This window comes from Paramormyrops kingsleyae, chromosome 10 (assembly GCF_048594095.1).
Source record: "Paramormyrops kingsleyae isolate MSU_618 chromosome 10, PKINGS_0.4, whole genome shotgun sequence".
In the NCBI taxonomy this organism is placed as follows: domain Eukaryota; kingdom Metazoa; phylum Chordata; class Actinopteri; order Osteoglossiformes; family Mormyridae; genus Paramormyrops; species Paramormyrops kingsleyae.
Genome location: NC_132806.1, coordinates 13,809,694 through 13,827,837, shown reverse-complemented (window position 1 = coordinate 13,827,837; position 18,144 = coordinate 13,809,694). Strand labels below are relative to the sequence as shown.

The 18,144-nt window shown below is 41.2% G+C and overlaps 2 protein-coding genes across 6 annotated transcripts in view; both read left to right on the top strand.

Moving 5' to 3' along the window:
- Positions 1-1,938: 1,938 nt before the first annotated feature.
- On the top strand, positions 1,939-7,797 carry cxcl14 (chemokine (C-X-C motif) ligand 14). The gene is made up of 4 exons (XM_023794822.2): positions 1,939-2,178; positions 3,899-4,004; positions 5,895-6,008; positions 6,149-7,797. Exons 1-4 carry the CDS (start codon positions 2,115-2,117, stop codon positions 6,162-6,164), a joined length of 300 nt encoding a protein of 99 aa, XP_023650590.1. The 5' UTR covers positions 1,939-2,114; the 3' UTR covers positions 6,165-7,797.
- A 796-nt stretch (positions 7,798-8,593) lies between these two features.
- Positions 8,594-18,144, top strand: part of fam13b (family with sequence similarity 13 member B) — a 42,103-nt gene continuing 32,552 nt past the window's right edge. For 4 of the 5 annotated variants that reach the window (XM_023794968.2, XM_023794966.2, XM_023794967.2 and 1 more), the window contains exon 1: positions 8,594-8,789. The gene's annotated coding sequence lies outside the window, so the exon portion shown is untranslated. Of the gene's footprint in view, positions 8,790-10,703; positions 11,021-18,144 lie in introns of those variants that run through there. The other variant, XM_023794965.2, reaches the window with a different exon arrangement.

Sequence of the window (18,144 nt, the reverse complement as noted above, 5' to 3'; positions counted from 1 at the left end):
GACAGAATCAGGCCAAACCAGGCCAGGCTGGATATATATTTTTTTCCATTACAATCAGGAACCCAGAGTAGGACAGTCGTCATACGGTACTGCAATGCTCATCGAAACTCCCAGCTTGCCGTCCATTTAATTCAATTCAACTTACTTTATAAAACGCCTTTCACAGGAGTCGCCCCCCAGCCGCTTTATATGAATGTGTTGTAATACATTCTTACATCATTTATACAGAATAATTCAAAAACAGTGAAGACAAAGAAAGAAAGAAGGAATACCAGATGACAACGGAGGAGAGGAACCAAAAACTTTCTAGTAGGGAGAAAAAAATCCTCTAGGGGTTCAGAGTCGACTGGTTACCCACCCCCCTGGGCGACAGGACATCCAACTGGCTAACCTGATTTGAGTCACCTGAGGTGGATCCTTTCCCAGGCAACAAAGCACACAACCTACAGAAAATATAGGTGCCCCATCAAGCTCCACAGGGAGGGAAACTATAAGAAACTCGCACAACATGCAAGCTCCATACACGCCGATGGAGGTGGTATTCGAACCCACAACCCTGGAGGCGTGAGGCAACAGTGCTGCCCAACACTCCACCTTAAAGACACTACAAGCATTAATGCAAAGGAAGGCCGGAACACCAGCTCAGACTCCTGGCTAAAGTAGGGCTTCCCAAGGATCCCACCGAGCCACTGAACTCTGGCTGTTTTCTGTGAATTTGGTTAATTTCCAAAAATAAACTATTTACTTCCTATTTTTTACAACCCCTCTCTTTCACACATTCTATTTGCATCAGAAGACGATGTAAATGGTTAAACTGATGGTTAAACCTGGTTAACTACCCCATACCTCACCTTAGCTTTTTTATCGATTTGTGAAATTATCGTACGATATAAATGGTCCGCGAACACCCAAACGCTGGGAGCCCCTAGGTTAAGAGGACTATAGTCCCCTCCTGCCCCTTCCCCGTGGCCCCTTCCCCTTTAATGTTGGTCTGCAGACTAAAAACACAAAACACTCTTTCATTCACACACTTCAGACTGATGACTTCAAGTCCCACCTGCAGATCCTCTGCCAAAGCAGAGATAAATCATTGGATGTTGTTATTGTTTTGATTTTGCGTCACTGACTGACAACCACCAAACCAGCGTGGAAAATTAACAACCAGCAGCATGCAAGGCATCCTTGTGAAATGCGCTCCTCTCCAGTGTAACAACACAGTGTGGAAGTGGCCACAGAGATGACAGAACTTAAGTCTCCAGCCCTGAAGTTCCTCCTATGGAACAAAGCCGTCATGGTTTGTCACAGGTATTCACACAGAAAATGGTAATGGAATCATGACCCTTCTAGGTACGTTCTGGCCTGGTTATACAAGGGAGAGACAACAGAAGGATGTCTAGACTTTCCTACCTTTATTATAGAATCAGACTGTTGTTCATTAAAAACTGTGCTTTATGGGTAGGGTCATCTTGGAAAGGTCACCTTTGTGCAAATTCCAGTACAAGTTTTGAACACGTTGCAAATTTTGGACAACTGGCCTATTAGTCTGTGTAGGAAACAATATCTTAAGTAAACGAACACACCTTCAATGTACCAATTGAGATCAAGTAGAAATGCCTAGGGGTTTCGGCTAAAATTTCTATTAGGGCATGGGTACATGGTTTGAAGTTGTCTTCCAGATACATTTTGACGCGTATAGACCGAACATCCCTTTCTAAGTGAAAACGCCAATTACTTGCTCTGCCCTTGAACAAACAAAAAGCCCAATCAAACACAATTATCTTGGTTTTCACGGGGCCAGACTCTTCATTTGTCGTCTTTGTGCGCCTTGCCATTGTTTCCGCTCTTCTTTCCGTGCTGCACTTGTCTTTCAGATGTGACTGATTCGCCGGCTTGTCCTGCATATTAATGAGACGGGGTGAAGCGTTTTTAAAAGCGCCGCTGACTGCGCTCAATGGGCAGAGAGCAGGAGCGCTACGACGCGCGGAGAGGCGCTCAGGGAGGGAGGTACCGGCTACATACCGCAGTTAGAGCCCATCGCGAACAGCAACTCACATCTATACATACCGCATACTGAACAACGGGACATATCTGTGGACGTCCTCATCCGAGACGCGATGAATCGCTGCACGGCTGCGTTACTTCTCCTGGTTATTGCTATATATTCCCTGAACGTCGAAGGTGAGCCTTTATGATTTCATTCCGTCTTTATCGAATTTGGAGGTGTTTTTGTCCATTATAATGCGTTAGAGTGATTTAGGCAAGCAACTTTTTTGCCTAGTGACAGCCTTTCGAATAGGAGCCAGAGCTGTGCATTCACAGCGCATACGGCTGATATCCTTTATTTGCCGAAGAGACCGCATTTCTAAATTACCTTCACGTCTCTGTTTAACACAGTAGCTGTTTTTTTTTTAACTCCGTTCGCATACTCAGCAGTGAACCAGTTCGAAGATACGGTTGTATTTGCCATGATCACTTACCCGTCTATTTCGGAAGAGACTATGCGCCAGATATCGTTTATAAAACCATCCGCCAAATCACGCAAATCCTGTATAACTCGTCCAAACGGATCGTAATTGCTAGAAACATTGTTTCACCTTCGCCCGCTGCTCGGCTCAGAGCCGGTAGCACAGTTTGGAAACGCCAGGTGTTTGCTTCCAAAACTTACGGGGCTTTGCGGCGTTTTAATGTGGAATCTTAATTTATGTAGTCTGCGGCATTCGGACCTGCCAGAAAACCATGTATTTCTCTGTATTGTGTCCTACATTTCCTTATACTGGGTTTCATGATCAGGACGGAGACGCGGATCTGTATGCGGACTTTCGGACACTTTAAGCTGTGTATGTATAAATCTGGAGACCCTGCAAGAATGACTCAACCATGGAGCAGAAAGTGTTGCGAGCGCTGCACTGATCGGATTTCGCAGATATGAAAATATAACAGGTTTTATATTACAGCGAGTTTTAATGCATCGGGATATTTTTATAAAATTTGGTTGCCTCATTAAATCGCGTCGCAATTCTATAAATTAATTGGGGTTAATATTAATTGGGCTTTCGAGGAACTTTCTGAATACGGAATTACTGACTGACAGCTTTGATCGTTTAAACCTTCGTTGTTTAAATGTCTATCGTTCAGGGTTTGTAGTTTACTGATTAAATTGACATTTCTCGCTGGTAACAAACAATGCAGTCCCGACCCCTTAGTAAGAACATTAGTTTTATTTTTTAGAAAATAGATTTTTGCCTTAAATATAATTAAGTGGAGAACGGAAAAGCGCTAAACTTGTTACACATTTCGTACGCTCTAATTCTACTTTATTAAGTAACCCAGATATATTTTTATTTACTCAACTCTAGGCTGATCGTTTGGTGCGTCAGAAGTAATGTATTTCATCCATATACACTTCCCCAGAACATGAACGCCAGGTCACCTGTGAAACCGAGGAATAAACAGGATTTAAACACATATTTTAAATTAGCATAATGGCTTAGTTTTAAAGCCTTTGAAAGGGGAAACATTGGCTTCGGTTTCAGTATTCATAGTGGTGACTCTGTGGATCCCCGGTACTGTTTGTCCGGAGTTTTTCCTGATGGTGCAGAGACAGCTGGTACATTTCACGTGGGATTAAAAGGTTGCCTTGTTAAATCGAGAAATATAATCCATCCGGCAAGACAGGCCTTGTGTCAACCTCTATCGAGTTTAACCGGTAACAGCAGAATGTGAAAAGGTGAATGTTAAACGCAAATTTTATTTTACGTGCAAATGAGCCGGAATGTGAACGGCAGATGAGTAAGAAGCGCACTGGGCGGGATGGGAACGGGGCTGATGCCGGGGCCCTGGTACCCATCTCCCAACTGCTCCCGCCGTGACTTTGATACCCTGATCCTCCGCTTCGCAGCCTACAAGTGCCGCTGTACCCGAAAAGGACCGAAGATCCGCTACAAGGACGTACAGAAGTTGGAGATCAAACCTAAACACCCCTTCTGCCAAGAGAAGATGATTTTGTGAGCTATTACTTATCTTCGGTAGTTTTCAACGGGTTAACTTATATTATGTCAACATGTTAAAGTTCATGGCTTTGATCAGTTCATTCAATTATGTAATTTAATAGGCTACTATATCAAGTTACACAGGTATATTAATATTCAGCTCAATTAATTAGTTTATCCTTATGGCAAACGTGTTAACACATTTCATTAATTACATTCATCTTACATTGGTGCCTGTGTAATCATTAATCAGGGTCTAATTTTCTGCTCGGACTGGTTTTGTTTGTGTGGGGTTTGCGTCCCGACGCCCCCATTTTGACCGTAGATATTTATAAACTGCTCTCTTCAAGCGCGCCCTGCTGTGCAGCGTCCCCAGCCGGGCGGCTGAAGCGCACTCGCCAGGCCTTTTCTGGAGCAGCACATGTGCACTCGAAAGCTGAGCGTCTCCCACAGGGCCGCGATGCCAGCTGCGTGTAGGAGCGCCGGTGCGGCTCCCTGCTGGGGAAGGTGCTGCGCTGCGCTTGCGGATCCGCGTGAAGCACGACTGACGATGCGCCAATTCCCCGTCGGCAGATCATGCATGTGCCCGCTGTGTTGTCAGAGGTCGCCGCTCCAGTAACGAGGGCCAACACCTCATATTGTAGCCTTCAGTTTAAAACGTCACCTTTTCCTTTAGGGATCGGGAAGTCCTCATTTCTATAAAAAAAAAAGCTGTTGGTTCTGTGGACAGTGCCATGGTGGGCTTGCCTTAATTCTGGGTTTCCTCTCATCCCAATCTTATCCTCTGGTTCCGGATATGATTAATAAAATGTTGCGGAGCTCTATTCTCACCTTCCTAGAGTCGGTTACTCTCTTTCGACTGTCATTGCGGTTTTTGTGCTTTTTTCATCTCTTTTTCCAAAGGAGCCCCCTTGTCCGCTCAGATCATTGGACAAAAGGGTTACTGTTGTGTGGAGAGGCCTCTCTTGTTAAGCATGTGCTTAAACAACTGCAAATGGTCCTTCTCATTTAGCTCTCGTCACCGTAAACAGAGAAGCTGCGTGTAGGGAGGCACCTTGAACACCCTAAATATGTTTCGGATATTTAAACGTGTTGCATTGTAAGATTAAAAGCAAGCACTCGCATGTTTAAAATGGTCACATAAGAAGTTTAGTGAATGAGTTGCGTTCACCAGATGTCACCAATAACGTTGTCTGGGTCCATCTGGTGGTCACCCGTGGTATTGCAGCAAATGTTTCCCTACGGACAACGCGATGGCTGTGAGTCACAGGAAACACTAACAGAACATGATATTAATAAAAAATACCGTCTTCTCGCGTTTGCATTGCTTGGTTGGTAAAATGAAGGCATTCTGGTGTTTCTGTAACACACCCTTTGTTTGGGCCCTGTGCTGGCTATTATCAGTTTAGTGCTTTTGGGACTTAAGGGTTGATTGACTAAAGGTTGGCCACTTGAAAACACAGCCACAGGCATATTGCAAAAAAAGAGAACTCCCAATGGGCTACGGGAACACAGCCCATTCCCTGTGTGTGGTGTGTGTCATTTACGTTACCATTCAGGGAGCCTTTCCCTGCCTAAACACAGTGCCTGGACCTGAACAGGAAGGTAAAATAATGCAAAGATACACATGGTGCTGGTATGTGAGCACAGCTGCTGACGGGCACTGCCCTCTGATTATCGGTGTGAGCTGAAAGGAACCTGTGACCTGTGCTGTTTTTTTTTGTTTTTTTTTTTTTTTGCTGAGGGTGCGTAGAAAGTGGCTTTCACTGCATAGCACCCTTTAATATCCGGCATCTTTTTTTGAAGTAAACAATGTAACGGTTGTTTGGTTTGGGTCTTTTATATTTCTGTTCTGTGTGGTCAATTAGTGAAATGTTCCTTTTTGTTAATGTTCCTTCTCTGCAGTGTGACCATGGAGAACGTATCACGGTTCAAAGGTCAGGAATACTGCCTGCACCCCAAACTGCAGAGCACCAAGAACCTGGTGAAGTGGTTCAGGATCTGGAAGGACAAACACAGGTGTGCTGGGCTTCTTTACAGTTAACACTTTAATGTGCTTTGTGCCACCTACTGCCCACTGCATGTACTGCAGGACCTGTTCAATCTGCATGACGTCAGGATTTTGTCTTTGTGTTCACTATCCATGTCTTCTTTTTCAGGGTATATGAAGCTTGAGACTGTCCTGGATATGCAAGGGTAGAAAATGAAAGGAAGAACAGAATGTTTTTATAAAGCACAAGACATATCCCAAAACAAACAGCTATGGCGGGCACAGATGTGCAGGGTGGGATTTATCAAGGACGGCAGATATATATTTTTTTGTTTTGCTGGTGCCATTTTAAAATCAAGTATCCTAGTAGAACTGACTTAAAATATCAGTTTGTAGCAAATGGCCTATATGTATATATTTGACTATATATCTATATCAGAATTAACCTATATTGCTGTGGGACAAGTCCTTGATATATCTGGTCCATAGTGTTTGGGTAGAGAATGGTAGTCCTGGAATGATGTATGTCTATGGGACTGTGTAACTCTTTGCAAGCACATGATTGCAGTAGTATCACCTGGACATGACACTCCTGTAATTGTGTGCTTTCCAGAAGTATCAGAAATATGGTACAGGAGTGAAATGGAAGAAGGGGGTTTTATTAAAACCTTTTAATTCTTTATGTTAAAATCAGTTTTTTCCCATACCCTCCCATAATTCCTACTTTCAATTTTTTTTATATACATATATTTCAACATAACGACTGTTGTATAAGTATTTCATTGTATGAATCGTTACTGTAACTGGGTTTATTTAAGAATGACATCTAAGTGACCAGTATCTTTAAGGCTCTGGGCAGTGTCATGTATGACTCTCAGCATTCAGCTGGAAAGGTTGTAGCCTGGAGCCAGTGGTGGCACCAGATCGTTTTTTTTCTTGGGTGGGGTGGGGTGCAAAATAGTAAAATGGGGGGGGGCATCAAAAGAGGAAAAATGAAGGCTTTCACCATCTTTTTACTAAGCTCAAAATATAGATGAAAACATATTTTTTTTAAAAGTACACAATTATTATGACTATGACTCATTCTACATTATATGATCTATATCAATCAAAGGGGGGGGGGGGCTACCTGAATTTTAACTATGATTTTCCTGGTGTAAGGGTTCCCAGTTTATTTAGTATTTTATGTGAAATGCATTGTCAGGTTTGTGAGTACAAGGCAAAGTCCTGCATTTCATATCAGGGACAGCATTTAACGAGAACCCTGAATGTGGACCTAAATGAAGATTGCGGTCATGCTGTAATCAGCATTCCCCAGAGATACTGAACAGTGTCTTTAATGTCACCTGGGTGTTAGGGATTGGTGAGGTTTTACAATGGGATTGGTCAGTTCATCCTCAGATTTACTCCATCTGTTTCAAGTGGAGATGTGTCCATCCATGCAAAGACCCTTACTTCTTAGGGAGGATATTTTTAAGTGTTTACTGCCACCTGTCTTTGGTTTGCTGCCACTAGCATTTTCCACCAAACTGAAGGTTTGTAAATCTAATACTTTTCTTTGCTAAACCTGTGCATTTCACTTGTTTTATATCTTATATATACAAATGTATAAATGAGCATATTGTAAATAAATATCAAATGGTACAGATAAAATTCATTTAATATATCTTAGTGTATTGCAGTTATCATTTTGCTATTTAAATGTTCAATAACATTCATGTCAGACTTTTTCGTTGGAATTTATCATCCAACATGTTTTTAAGGCATTCCAAGGAGAGTGTGTAATTACCAAGCAATAAAATAAGTTTGAAATGATAAGGCTTTGGATTTTACTCTCACAATGCTGTTAATCATTTTGTGATTTGTAAGTGGGCAGCACTGTTACCTCACACATCTGTGTGGATGGTTTGCATATTCTCCCTGTGTTATCATGCAACTAAAATACATGCAGTTTGGCTAATTGGTGTCTCAAAACGAATATGAATGTGAGACTGCCATTGTATCCATGGTGTACCCCATGCTGCCACCTACCCCCTACCTTAACCAGAATAGGCTGTAGATGGAGGTGGGATAGATGGATGGTGTGTAATTATGCATCTGGTGTCCTCTCCAGAGTGCCTCATTCCCTGTGCTTACTGGGATAGCTCCAGTCTGACTAAGACTCTGCACTGGATAAGCAGTTTGAAGATGGATGAATGAATGGAGAGAAATTAATCTACAATTGCTAGGCCTATTCCTCATCATATTTATGCTGACCTGCATTTAAAGACTCTTTCATTGTCGTAAATTGCATATTAAAACTTTCAACTCCCACCAAGCAACACATGCGTAATATTCTTGAATGTCCATAAATGATTTTTTTTATCATTTGACTGTCAGCCTCCTGCAATTTGCCAAACCACCGCCATGTTACCGCAAGCCGATGGTTCGCTCTGTACTCCAAATGACATATGCGTGCTGCTCAACGGTTAGCGACGCCTCCGCCCTGTTACGCGAACTCGTCCAATGAGCGGTCCGATCAGTGGAGTTGGCGACATAGGGACCAATCAGCAAGCTCAGGCTGGAGGGTGCCGTGTTGTCAGCAGTCCGTTATCGGCCTGGGGGCGGAGCTGCGGGCCTAGTCTTTTCAGGATTGACACCGTATCGTGCTGCCCGTACTCGGAAGTGCACTCCACCAGATACCGTGAGAAGCGAACAACACTAGCTTTGATAAAGAAAATAAACTAGTTCGTCTCACCACAAATATTATAACGCAAGATCGTCGTTGTATCCGACATCTTGTCTCAATCTAGCTGCTTTTGGAAGGGCAGGTAAGTGTGCGCATGCGTAAAGCGCCGAACATCAGCGTTGCCAAATTTTTGTGGTTTAGGGCTTTAGGGTGGAGTATTAGGCAGGTCCGGTGTTTTATCTCTCTAAAAACGTCAACTGCCGCAGTCCGGTTCATTGCGATGCGTACACCCAGCGGATTCATTAATTAATCGCCACAGTGTTTATATAACATGTGTTTTGCCGATATCTGTCCATTCAAGTGTGAGACTGGCAGTGTTGCATTACCGCTTGTCCTTTCAGTTGCATATGTCCATTTCGTATATAGATAAAACGCAAATACTGCATCACTTTCTGGAAATGTAGGTTAAATAATATATTACGTATGTGTTGGGATTATAGTCACATCTGTGATATCTAGTGAGTATAATTGTAATTCGCACAATATCCCGAATAACGATACATTACGATTATTAACCCCTTGTCTGATGAAAACCGCTAAATTATTGCACTTCGCACTGTGTGGTAATGCATAGGTATGAACAGTAGGTGGCGTTCGTGGTCTTTCTTTGAGTGGTCCCTGGTTGTTTCCGTTTAGTGTTGTGAGGATCCGGAGACTTTTCCTGAAGCACCGCTGGTACAGATTACTATAGCGTTGTTGTTTAATTGACATCCATCTATGTATTATGGTCTTAAACACCTCATAACAGTTATAAATGGAATGGTTCAGAATATGCGCCTTGTTGAAGACCACAACAGCCAAAGAGGATATCCGTGTCGTGTCTAATAATCTTAACATGATCACCAGAAAAGCGGTTATCATATTTCTCGTTTTTTATCCCGCTCATTGTCGCAACGTTTACTTTTATTTGCAGATTGCATATAACAGCGCTGCCACTCCTGAAAACTGAACACAGAAAGTCATGTCGGGCCTCGCAAATATAAACAGTTTAAGAATGGTGTGGTTTAGGTAAAAGAGTTTAAAGTGCTTTGCTGGACTTTGATAGTTTGATGTACCGTTTGAGCCGACAGCATTTGCTGGCTATATTGTACATAGGTTTATTGCGCAGCGGCAATAAACCCGAGGCAGGCGTGCTACTTGTCTTATTATCGGAGCAGGTGTTTCATTAATCCGGGCTGCTGTGAGGAGTTGGAGGGTCCGGTCCGGTGCTTAGTAGTGATCAAACCGACAGGTGCACTTACATTAATCGGATTTTCTCATAAGGTTTTCCTGAACTGTAGAACGTCCGTACGGAAGCAGTGATTTTTTTTCGCTACGTCTACCCCACTATTGCATATATTCAATTACATGTACAGTAAAGCAGCATTTTAACAGAAAATGAGATGGTGGAAAATTGTAAAATGAGCCCATATGGACGAAATAAGAAGGTCATTAATAAAAAGTTTCTACCATGCTACATTTTCACATTCAAAGGGTTACAAAACGTATGTACAGTTACAACAATCGTTTGGTGTGTATCATTTACTATGTAACGGAATAATCATTAAGATATTCAATTAGATAAGACTAAAATGTTATATTGTTCATTTCAGGCTGAGGCGGTTTTTTTTCAGGCATGAGTTTGAATGTATTCAAATCATACATGGTGTTCATTATGTAGTGGGAATGGTGAAATTTACTGTTCAGTTTCGTGTTCGTCTCGCGTAGTACAAGATCCCGCATAACAAATATTCTGGAAATGCGCGAGGCGCTAACGTTAGCCACGAGCTGCACTGAGACTACTCGAGCTCCCACTTAGAGAATGTTCTGGAAATCCGCGAGACGCCAGCTTTAGGGGGCTTTATCGTGTTCCCATACGACACAGTATCCAAGCGACGGAAATTTGATAAACGAACCCTTATCGTGAGGCACTTACAATGAAATATTTCAATAAAACCTGTCTAATAATCGCCGAAGCTGGCCAAAGTGGCCGGTGGCACCCTATAGCTGCGCAGTCGACGGGCGAAGTTTCCCGGGTCGCGGACTCAGCGAGACTGAGGAGGGGGAGGAGGCGGGACACAAGTCAGATAGTCGAGCCTCGTAGTGGGCGTGAGCGCTTTCTTCACGGCGAACCAGGGTTAGCTGTTAGCTCAACGAAGGAGGGTTTCCAGTTTGTCTGAGGAAGGACCGACGAGCAGTTTCCATCATTAAACGGGGAGTGATGTCGCCTTTGGCCGCCGTCTTGTTATAACAAGCCGCTCGACATCACCTTAGCTGAAAAAAAAAACACGACGCTGTTTATCCCTCGCATCACCGGCTCCTGGGTTTGACCTGGTAGGTGCGTCGCCTCGCCCCGGCAACGCCAGTTGGAGCGCTGCGATGTTTTGTCTCTTCATCACGCTTAAATGTGTTGTGTGTTTGCAAGGAGCGGTTTATCTGTATTTCATCGGCCACGGGCGACGTTAGTTAGCGTTAACGTGTTGGTAGTTAGCAAGCTAGCTAACCCTGTGTTGGGCGAGTCGCCCCAATTCCGGTTTTTTTTTTATGACAGTGATTGTTGTGGAGACGAAACCGAAACCCATACATGACTTAGCGAATCCAGCAGAAATGTCCCCCTACAGAAATTAGGTTGGTTAATTAAAAAAAAATATATATATGGTTGGTTGGGTCCGCTTGGGACCTGTGGATGTCAGTTTCTTCCATCTATTCATCCATCCAGCAGTCCGTCTTCGGTCCAGTTTTCTTGGAGTTGCGGTGAACAATAAAATATGAATATTCACCTTTACGGTACTGATGTTAATACCAATGTCAGTTATATTAGTGGTGAAGTTTTAATAGCCTGCCGGGTCGTCTCCATGCTTGATAATCTGGGCATTTGAGACGTGACCTTAAACTCATCACCGCGCGCAGAATCTTGGGGTCGGTCCCATTTCAACGAGGTTATATACAGCATGAATTAGAAGTCCCAAGGTGATTCCTCTCCCTGCCGTCCTAACCACTTTCTTCAATGCAGTTATATGTATAGAATGATATTTAAGAAAAAATTACCGGTGTTCTTCCTTAACGTTACTTGAATTTTATGTAGTTAACGCTTCATTTGTGGTTGGATATTAACGGTAAATAAATGAACTGTTACTGTTTAGTATTAACCTAAATTGGTATTAAAAAAATATTTTTGGAATGTCTCTGTGACTGCCACCCTCAACAAGGGATCTGGAGATACGTAGATGTATGTATGTATTTTTATAATGGAATAATTGTGCATAAATTGTCTTTTTAAGCACCTGTTGTATTTCTGTTTTATCCAAAGTCACATAAGATGGGACATGTCAAGCTGCCAGAGTAAACAGCTCTTTATTATGTCAGGACACACCTGAAACCTTGTAGCCCAGGATGACAAGTGATATGTTTGACATGTAGTGCCTGTATAAAAGAAGTCTGCACAGTACTTACATCTAGGGCAAAGGTGTAGGTCCTTGTGCCAAGCAGTATTCTGCTATTAATAGACTGCGGAGCTCTGGCATTAACATCTAATTTCTTTCATATTTCTTATAGTAAATATACCACCTTGTGCCAGTACATATATCTTCACTTAGATTTCAATTTACTTTTGACCTGTATTATATATTTACATAAAGTTTGTAAATAATGAAGAAAGGCCTTTAAAAATGTTTTGCTAGTAAAGTTTGATAACTGGTTTTTGTGTTTCAAGGAACATTTTACATGAAAGTAAGGATTACATGACAGGTTTGCAGTGGTGGTTTGATTATTGTGGGCAGTCTGCAGTTATACCATAGTGGTGGTGGTCTGTTGCTCTGCTCAGCAATAATTCATATGTCCTTTGGTTAAAGAAGCAGGGATGACCCCCATTTTTGCTTTGAAATAATGTGTCTGCCAAACCCTCTGTACCTCAAGTAGTATTTTGGGTGTACCGTAATATTTATTACTTTTATTGCTCTGACTAGCTATGCATGTGTCATTGTGTCATTTGCAGGCATTGCTGGTTGTGTGGCAGAATATGAAACTCAAGGTCACTGTGCTTTTTGCTTACACATGCTGTTTAGGTCTATGCATAATCCTTCTTTCCTCATATCAGATGTTTCACAGTATCCTTTTGGTAGCATTTTGGGTTTGTTGTAGTTGTACCATTTTTGGAGCATTTCTGTCACTGAAAATTTAAAATAGGGAAGAAATGTAATGAAAAAGAAATAGAGTGTGAAATACATTTATCATCTGAGGAAGTGTTCTGTAAACCTTGTTTGTCAGACACAGACGTGTGATCAGTATGTAACAATTTTTGTGTTCTTTAGCCTCAGGCAGCACTGATTGTAGATGGGTTTTTTTATTGAGCCATTAGTAGATCCTTCATACAGGTCTCATGTCATATAGACATTCTGCTGCCCTTGTGGTGTACTGTGAAATGCTTCCAGCGACAATGTTAGGAAATATAGAAACTGAGTCCCTCTCCCAGGCTTAGCATGGAAGACTGAATTCAAAACAAGGTCACAAAAAATGTATTTTTTTAAAACAACATGACTTGTGAAGGGCATGCTTCCATAAATAGAATAAAGTATTGTTAAGGCTCTCTGCTGCGTTGTGGGAACTTTTCCATTTTCTTTTCCAGGAAAATATTTGCATAAATACTTATATATTATATATATATTTGGCTTATTAAATGTAAATGAATATATTGGTTTGTTTCTGAGAAGCATCTTTGGATAACAGAGAGAGAGATAAATCATGTTAATTTATCAAATGGAAGTGAGGCCCTGTATGATACTTAGTATTTTAGTATTATAATCTTAGATATCAGTATTTGTGATGTGAATTAAAAAGAAACCTAGGCATGTCTAGGTTAGCAGTTTAGCTTATATGGTGGAAACCAGGGCAAGGAAAATGCTGAAGGACTCAAGACACCCAGCTACACGCTGCATGGGAGTGTATGTGAGAGATATGGTTGCTTTTGTTTTTTAAAGTCAGCAGGCTGGGTGAAATTGAGCAGGTTGGGTAATTTTGGGGGGGGAGCTAAGGCCACTGAGTCTCAAAGGATGGACTAGGCCATGACATTGGTGTTGGAATCAGTCCAAACTTTTAGTGAGTTCCAAGAGCACAGTTGTTGGAAGAACAGCTTCTTGGAATAGTTAACCCTCCACAACCCTCCTCCCACCCACAGTATGGAGGTAGATCCTATTCACTTAGTGTGGAGGGATGTTTTAGAGAAGGCATCTTGTCCTTCTAAACATGCTGATCAGGTCCTGTTCAGATTACCAGCTGGAGTTGGCTGTCCTTCAGGCGATTTTCCCATCTTGCCTGTTCTTCGTAGTGATGGTCTCGCACACAGGCTTTCTTAGTGCAGCAGCCTTGGCAGGCCAGAGCTCCATTTCGAACAGCACCATGTTCATTTCCATATATCTGCTCCCCCATAGACAAGCGTCTGTTTTGCTTTTTCCAGGATGTTTTTTTTTTGTACGCTATTTGTACAAGGGTCATTCCATCTTGGTTCATCTGATTTAAGAAAAACTTCCTCCCTCGACAGATTTGCCTTAGAAAATCCAGGGGGAAAATATACTCCTTATTAGGAAAAGTACACAATTTCCCTACTATCATTAGTTTCCTCAAAAAAAAATTTAAGGGATCGCAGTAGGGGTGTGTTCAAGCCATTTTTTAGCATTGTGTATTGAGAGGCTATTTAAAAACTGCAATTGTTGAGCTAGGTTCTTCAAATTTTATAAATTAAGTATATGGTTCTATGAATCTGGAATTTCAGGAGTATAGCTTAGGGTTCACAAAGAATGCTGAGTGCTTGAGTATCCCCCCCCCAAAAAAAAAATCAGCTCTGCGGCCTCAATTTTAAAGGCAGGGGAGTAATATTTTATATACAGCTTCACATATACAATATGCAAGTATCCCCTAAGTTACAAATGATATCCGTTCCCAAAGCCTGTCTTTAAGTCAAATTTGTAGGCAAGTTGGAAAAATAATAATGCAGTACATAATAATAATACAGTTATAAAGTAACTAAATGTGGTACTGTAAGAACTGCCGACGAACTGCTGAAGCCGCGATTGTCACAAAGTAGTGCGCGTGTTTATTACAAACCATTGTCTTTAACCCAAATTTTTTATGCGACAGGTTCGTAAGTACAAGATGTCTGTAGGTCCAGCATTCTTATCCCAGGGACTGCCTATATTGTCTTAAACAGTCCAAATCAGATTGATGGTTTCAGAGATGTTAAAATTTGAAGAAAAAAAATCATTTTCAACTTCAATGCAATATTCCCCAGGTATGGTGCTATGTACCATATTTACCAAATATGTGGATGTGAATTATCTTCAGTAACCAGGTCAAGATTTGTGGTAAAAGACATTACTGCCAAATTTTTCACATGTATTTTTTTGGACTTTAAACACCACAGAAAGGATGCCACTCACTCCCATTATTTTCGAAAACTCCCATTTCTTTGGCCGATATCTTCAAAACTAGGCAACTCCCAGTAGACCAACCTATATGAATAGCTAGAACTAAAGCCCCTATAAAACTTATCTTTTTCAGTTTTGGGGTGAACTGCCCCTTTAAGCCCTATATGTTGAAAAACTAGTTTTTACAAGTGTTTTTTTTTTATTATTCAATTACCCGGCATTGTATGTTTAAACTTGAACTACACTCCTGAAAGTCCATAGTCATAGTACTATATATTTACCCTATACAACTTGAAGCACCCAGCTCAAGTATTTTTCTAGATATTGCAGTTTTAAAATTGCCCCTCACTACATGATGTTAGAAAAAGGTCTAAAACACCTCGATCCCGTCCCTTAAACTTATTTTGAGAAAACTAATGAGAGGAGAGACTTGAAATTTGTTACTTTTCCTATTAAGAAGTATATCTTCCCCCTAGATTTTTTTTTAGGCAAATCTGAAGTAGTCAGGTGGTTTCTCTTATTTAAATGTCATTTGTAAACGGATAAGGTTTTTTGGCTTTTAAATTTAACAAAATTTACTTGAAAATTTTAATTGTATAAACTTGATTTGTTCTGAGCTATGATCTTTTTTTTTTATTTAATAAAAAATTATATATTCTGGTATCTCTACTAAATGTCAGAATGAGTTAATTTCTTGACTCATTAAGGATTTAGCTAGCTAAACTAAGTTTGAGATATTTCTAGTAATAGAAATATCTGGTAATTGAAATTTAACCATGTATGATTAATTTTTACATGAGGCACAATTGTAGTTTTTCAGTACTTTGTGGTTTGTTTGGTCCCAACTTACTTGATTGATGATGCTTACATTATATTATTAAAAATTGAAGTGTGTAACGGTGAAGTAATTTTTTAAAAGTTCTTACCATGCATTTCAGTTCCCACTATGGGGCTGCAGGGAGCCATCTATACAGCACTGTTCTCTTCTTATTCTCTGGTTTGCAACTGCAGGCACATTTCGTGGCTAGAATGGCACACATTCTATAAATTGCTTAGAGCATGTTAAGCCTCACGTCCGACCATATCTCCCTTTTTTTTTTTTTTTACTCCTTTTCACTTCACATCGTTCTGTTGATATCCAGTGATACCACTCATCACCAATGCAGTACAATGACAGTGAGTCCAAATTAGATTAAATTAATTAGATTAAATTCAGTTTTTATAATTTAATTGTTCAATTGCTAAAAATGGCACATTAATCATTGCAAATTATCAAATCTATTTGCATTTGAATAGAATTTGGATACCTAGTTTCTTTTGTTACTTGACCCACAAAGTATTCAAAGCACTTCACATTTATTAATAAACAGCTCTAAATGTGTTGAAGTGAACTACCATTGAAAAGTAGCTGATTATTTTTGTAGTACAGTATTCCTTTTAAGGGCAGACTTGCTTAGAGTCTTATCTCTTATTAAATCTGTGTACTCTGTATAAATGTATTCTTTGGTGAAGTAGTATGTTCTGTTACCTTTTCAAGTCTAGGGAGAGAGAACACCTGTTACATGTTAACTGAAATGAATTCAGAGATGCAGTGTTTCCCCCCCCCCCCCCCCCCCAACCTGAACCACGGCTTGGGCAGACCTGAAGTGAAAAGTGACCCAGTGGGTATTAAGAAACCTCACAAAGAGTTCTTTTAAGAGCTAATGTCACCTTTAGACCCAGTTAGGGACATTTTAAGTGGGCTCTATGGGAGTCACGAGAGAAGAAATCAGTTTGATCATGCTCAGTAGAATGGCTAGATATATGCTCCAGAAAGCAGCATCTGAATGAGAATAGAATATTAACATGGGATATCTGTGATGGGTGCATCTGTGATAGGAGTTCTCTAAATTGCTGTAAATGTGTTTTTATGGCTGAAGCTGAAACATGATTTTCCACTTGCAAGGATTAATTTGTTCTTTAGAGCACAAGAAACTGTATACTTTAGGCCACACAAACGAGGCCAGCATGATCTGAAAACAGTGGCTTGCCTGGAATGTTCTGCTGCCACAGGTGGTGGCATGGGCACCTGTCTGTTTTATTTGGTCTCCTGGTCCTCTCTGAATCCACTGCCGTGAGAGAGAACTTGACTGTACACGTCAAGGGGTCATTTGGTGTACAGCACAGCATGTCACGACACTTATGGCATCTGCCCTCCTCACCTAGTGGGCGCTGTGTCACCTGCTCTGGTCTCATAACCATCGTCATAAACTGGGGGAACCATGTATTTGGAATGCAGAGAATGTGTGCCATTAGGAAAGATTGCACAAAAGCCAGATTGAATGCCATGCTTGCATAATTCTGTGGCGGGGAGGGGGGAGATATTTACACTTAGCATGCGGGTGAGGGCCAGTTTGCAGACACTCCTGATCTGAGCAGCCGCAAAAGAGCTAAATGGCACTTGGTAGGGTGCTTGGGAAACAGGCATCTCATCTCTATAGAAAACATGTCATCGCCCAGCCTGCCAGAAACAAAGCTAGCATTGTGGTTGGAAAGGGCACACAGGATTAATACTGCAAAAGGCCTGTCATTTATTCACCCCTCTGCACAAGCAGCAAGGTTTTCAGCCAGCTGGATCTAATGCACAGTGTGGTCTGAAGCACACTTTGGAGGACTGAGTGATCTTTTTTTGTGTGGGTAAGGAAAGAAGGCAAAGCATCTCTGTTTAGAAGCTCTGCAAGAATGAGGAAATATATGTGAAAGAAAAATTATTTATAACCCTAATGCCCCCCCCCCCCAAGGGGAGGCTGGGAGTGAAGCATTATTCATACGGCTGCCACTGGACGACAATTTTTCTATCGATTAATCTATCAACTATTTCAACGATTGGCTGATTAATCTAAACGATTCATTTTTCTCCAGAAAAAATTGACTGTTTCATTTCTTATTTTGATAACAAAAAATTGTATGCCATTTCATTAGATAACGGATGCCAGCTTTTTGGCACTATATGTTACTTGACCCACAATTGGATAAGCATATTAGTAGTACACCTAAAAT